Source organism: Polistes fuscatus, unplaced genomic scaffold, assembly GCF_010416935.1.
Source record: "Polistes fuscatus isolate 324 unplaced genomic scaffold, CU_Pfus_HIC Scaffold5, whole genome shotgun sequence".
Classification (NCBI taxonomy): domain Eukaryota; kingdom Metazoa; phylum Arthropoda; class Insecta; order Hymenoptera; family Vespidae; genus Polistes; species Polistes fuscatus.
The window spans coordinates 11,494,991-11,499,554 of NW_025113129.1; the positions used below are offsets into that span (position 1 = coordinate 11,494,991).

Sequence of the window (4,564 nt, forward strand, 5' to 3'; positions counted from 1 at the left end):
CCACCTCTCCTATCAGTCCGAAATTAAACGCACCGTGTTCCAATCACGGCATATTTCATTTTATCATTGTATACGACTTCGCGCGTCCGAACGCGAGAGAAAGAAAGAGGAAAAGAGAAATAGGGAGAAAGAGAGAGAGAGAGAGAGAGATTCGACGGTAATAATTAAAATCTTTCGGTTCGACGATTCGAGCATTGAACCGAGACGACGCGATGAAAACGTACATTACAAGGGGTGAGGGTGGGGGTGGGGATAGGCAGGTGGTGATAGTGGGGACTGTGCGTGTGTTTCGATATAAAACATTTTTTTTTTGTATCTTCCTTTTTTTCCTTTTTATGTATTTTTTTTTGTAACTTCCCCCTTTCTTCCCTCAGCGTTCCCTGGTTCGATTTTCACCTTCATATTTTTCCCATATTCGTAGGGGGCCTCGCACTTTTTATCACCGCTGTCGGGATCTGTCATTATTCGAAACGTGTTAATTATTTAAACCGTTGTATCGCAAGTAAGAATTACTTTTTGACGAGTCCGACGATTAAGTCTCGCCAATTTATTTGAAAAACTGTCTATAACAATTGATTTCGATTTCGATTTCGATTTTGATTTTGATTTTGATTTTAATCGAACGAGAAATAATATGAAAATATAACTGGAAGAATATTTGTAATTTTTCGTAATGAGGACGAACGAGGAAAAGTATAATGTGATATGAAACGTAATAAACAAATCGTTTTCGAAAAAATAAAAGAAAAAACAGAATGAAAATGAAATAACTAATGTTACGACAGTTTTATCTGAAAATTCTACGAAAAGCGTAACAGTTTATTGGTTTAACGGTATGTACGGTACGTATATACTTTTGCATGCGACTATTTGAAAAGTAGCTTTAGTGCTAAGTATAGGTTTCTCTCTTTCGACATATAAGTAGAGTTTTATACGTTAATGTATAGAACTGAAATTCACATAGAATTTCAAATTTAATATCTTTTTCGAAGTAAAAGATAAAACACGTTTTTTCAACACAAGGTTTATTTATGTGCACGTATATTCCTTTTATTTTATTTTATTCTTTTTTCTGTTTCTGCTTGTTTTTTAAGTTTCGTTACTGAAACGTTTCCTCCACATTCGAATAGAGAGAAATGATAAAAATTTTTGCTTTTTTTATAAATTCGTTTTCCATGACTAATGCGAAACGAAGTAATATAAGTTAATGCTAAAATAATGAAAGAAAAAATATGCATATATATATCGTTTTTCGACATAAAAATATACATTTTAATGTAGATATAATTAACAGGAATATGCGTCTTAATTGAAGTTTTATACTATTATGTAAATTTATACGCATTTGTCTATAATATCAGGACTAAAGCTAGAAAGAATTGATTTACATATTATATAGAAATAGGATTTCATTTCGTCATTATACATAAAATTATTTATGGAACCACACCTGTAATAGGATATGTATTTGTATATACACATATTTTATTATACAATAATTAATTTATGAACACATAATACAGAAGTCATACTTTCTTACATCTTGTTTCTTATCATTCTATTACTTTTATCTCATGTATTAACTAATTTCAATTGTTTAAAATACTAAGGGCACTATAGTACTTTTACGGTTTAAATCGTAAATGAGGGAATTTTCCATAACCGCTTTATACAGAGAGATTAATTTTTGGATATATTATTATTATTAATATTGGCTAGACTCCTCGCTTCCTGATCCTTCCGTTGGTGCACTGCTGCTTGGTGCAACAGTAGATGGTTCACTGGTGCTTGGTGCAACAGTAGATGGTTCACTGGTGCTTGGTGCAACAGTAGATGGTTCAATGGTGCTTGGTGCAACAGTAGATGGTTCACTGGTGCTTGGTGCAACAGTAGATGGTTCACTGGTACTTGGTGCATCGGTAGCAGGTTCACTGGTGCTTGGTGCATCGGTAGCTGGTTCACTAGTGCTTGGTGCATCGGTAGCTGGTTCACTGGTGCTTGGTGCATCGGTAGCTGGTTCACTGGTGCTTGGTGCATCGGTAGCTGGTTCACTGGTGCTTGGTGCATTGGTAGCCGGTTCACTGGTGCTTGGTGCATCGGTAGCCGGTTCACTGGTACTTGGTGCATCGGTAGCTGGTTCACTGGTACTTGGTGCATCGGTAGCCGGTTCACTGGTGCTTGGTGCATCGGTAGCCGGTTCACTGGTGCTTGGTGCATCGGTAGCTGGTTCACTGGTGCTTGGTGCATCGGTAGCTGGTTCACTGGTGCTTGGTGCATCGGTAGCTGGTTCACTGGTGCTTGGTGCATCGGTAGCTGGTTCACTGGTACTTGATGCATCAGTGGGTGCATTAGTACTTGCTCCTTCAGAAGTTACATTGCTTGCTTGCTCTCCAGATTCACTGCTTGGTACATCAGTAGATGGTTCACTGGTGCTTGGTGCATCAGTAGCTGGTTCACTGGTGCTTGGTGCATCAGTAGCTGGTTCACTGGTGCTTGGTGCATCAGTAGCTGGTTCACTGGTGCTTGGTGCATCAGTAGCTGGTTCACTGGGGCTGTTGGTACTTGGTTCAGTCGTGGTGGTAGTCGGTTCAGTCGTGGTGGTACTCGGTTCAGTCGTGGTGGTACTCGGTTCAGTCGTGGTGGTACTCGGTTCAGTCGTGGTGGTACTCGGTTCAGTCGTGGTGGTACTCGGTTCAGTCGTGGTGGTACTCGGTTCAGTCGTGGTGGTACTCGGTTCAGTCGTGGTGGTACTTGGTTCAGTCGTGGTGGTACTCGGTTCAGTCGTGGTAGTATCTGGTTCAGTCGTAGTGGTACTCGGTTCAGTCGTGGTAGTATCTGGTTCAGTCGTAGTAACATCTTCCTTATCCGATGCATAAACTTCAAAACGTACAAGTAATCCCTTGCCCACCTCTCCAGTGACTAAGTAAAGAATTCTACGTGAACCCAATCCTCCAATTATTGGATAAACTTTTGATTCTGACACACCCACATCTCTTATTCGAATATAAGTTATGTTTGCAGTTGAATGAGCTCCAACTTTAGCAGTCATTACTTTGCCTGGAATTCGTGGCTAAAAAAAAGTAAAAATAAAAAAAAAAGGAACAACGTTCGTTAATTCGTTACGATCGTGTGAATTTTTTAATAATATATTTTCATTTATATTTATACTTATATACCTTGACAATAATTCTGTCAGCTACGAGGAAATCTCCTTCTTCGCGTCTTCCTAAGAGGAACTCATTTCCCGCAACGAAAGTTGCCACCGTTAGACAAACAAGAAAAATTAGTATCCCTCGCATATTGAACGAGATTTTATTGACTCGCGATTTCCCCAATAAATTTATTTTACTCGAGTATCAAAGTCTAACTGAATTAACGACGTGTCGCGTTAGTATTTATACCTTCTTGTTATCAATATTCCCCGTACATATTACTCGGAAGGTTTTTAAATGGCATTAACTCGAAGATTTCTATCACTCAAATGATATAAACAAGTTATATAAGATTCTTTGCACCTATTTATTTTAGAATTTCCGTGTTTAGGCGGTAAATCATATATATTCGATAATTGAAAAGAAAATTACATCATATCATTTAAATATAAAGAAAATAAAAACCACATGTGGATCGTTAATTTGAAATAACATTTAAATTATAAACGTATCAAAGTTGATAAAAAAAAAGTCAAAGAAACTATATTGTTGATGTTAAAAAATGCACATGTCCAACATTTCATATAATAACATTCAACATAATTTTTATAAATAATAATAATGAACAAATTTGGTTTAATCGTACTAAATATTTATAGAACTAATAATAAAAAATAAAAATTAACAAATAGTTACAATTGAAAATTTGACGACATGTTGCATTAAATTAAATCATCTTATGCAATAATGCAATAATTAATAAAAAAAAAAATATCGAAAATATCTATCGTACACAAGTTGTTTATGTTCATCTGTATCATATGACATTTATCGCTATTCGTGCATATGTGTTACAGGTATGTGCATAAATACGATGCAATCGTATGCCATATTCGTTGGGGGTCTGATAACAGTGCAAGATACGGTTGATAAAGCAACTCATCATTCGTAGCGATTAATTAATCGACGTATTTACAATGAAATAAAGTAAACCCGAACGTTCATCGAACGCAAATCACCTTATCTTGTTTTGAATCGTTTGAGGAAAAATTCTCTTATAAAAGAATTCCATGAAACTTTTTAAATAACGGAAACTTTTCATTTTTTTTGATTTGTAGTTAACATTGTTGTTGATTATCCGTTGTTTTTTAACAAATCACGTGATTTAAATTATATCGTCATTTATAATAGGTTTCTCATCGTATTATCGACAAATGCCTTAATACCAAAATGAATAAATATAGATAGCGAATAGAAAATAAAAAAATCATTAAAAAAATAACAAATAGAAAGAACGATAATTTTAAAAATATTTAAAAAAATTACTCATTGTTAAGAATCACAAATTATTAAACATAAAAATGTCTACTAAATATGCAAATAATTTATAAATACAAAAATGAACAAAAATG

At 35.3% G+C, this 4,564-nt stretch overlaps 1 protein-coding gene across 1 annotated transcript; it reads right to left on the reverse strand.

Annotated features, from left to right (window-relative positions):
• Positions 1-1,082: 1,082 nt before the first annotated feature.
• Positions 1,083-3,578, reverse strand: LOC122521897 (cell wall protein DAN4-like). Its single transcript, XM_043642638.1, has 2 exons — positions 3,177-3,578; positions 1,083-3,070 (listed from the first exon to the last, which is right to left on the reverse strand). The coding sequence occupies exons 1-2, from the start codon at positions 3,297-3,299 to the stop codon at positions 1,706-1,708; spliced, it is 1,488 nt and encodes a 495-aa protein (XP_043498573.1). The 5' UTR covers positions 3,300-3,578; the 3' UTR covers positions 1,083-1,705.
• Between the last annotated feature and the right edge of the window lie 986 nt (positions 3,579-4,564).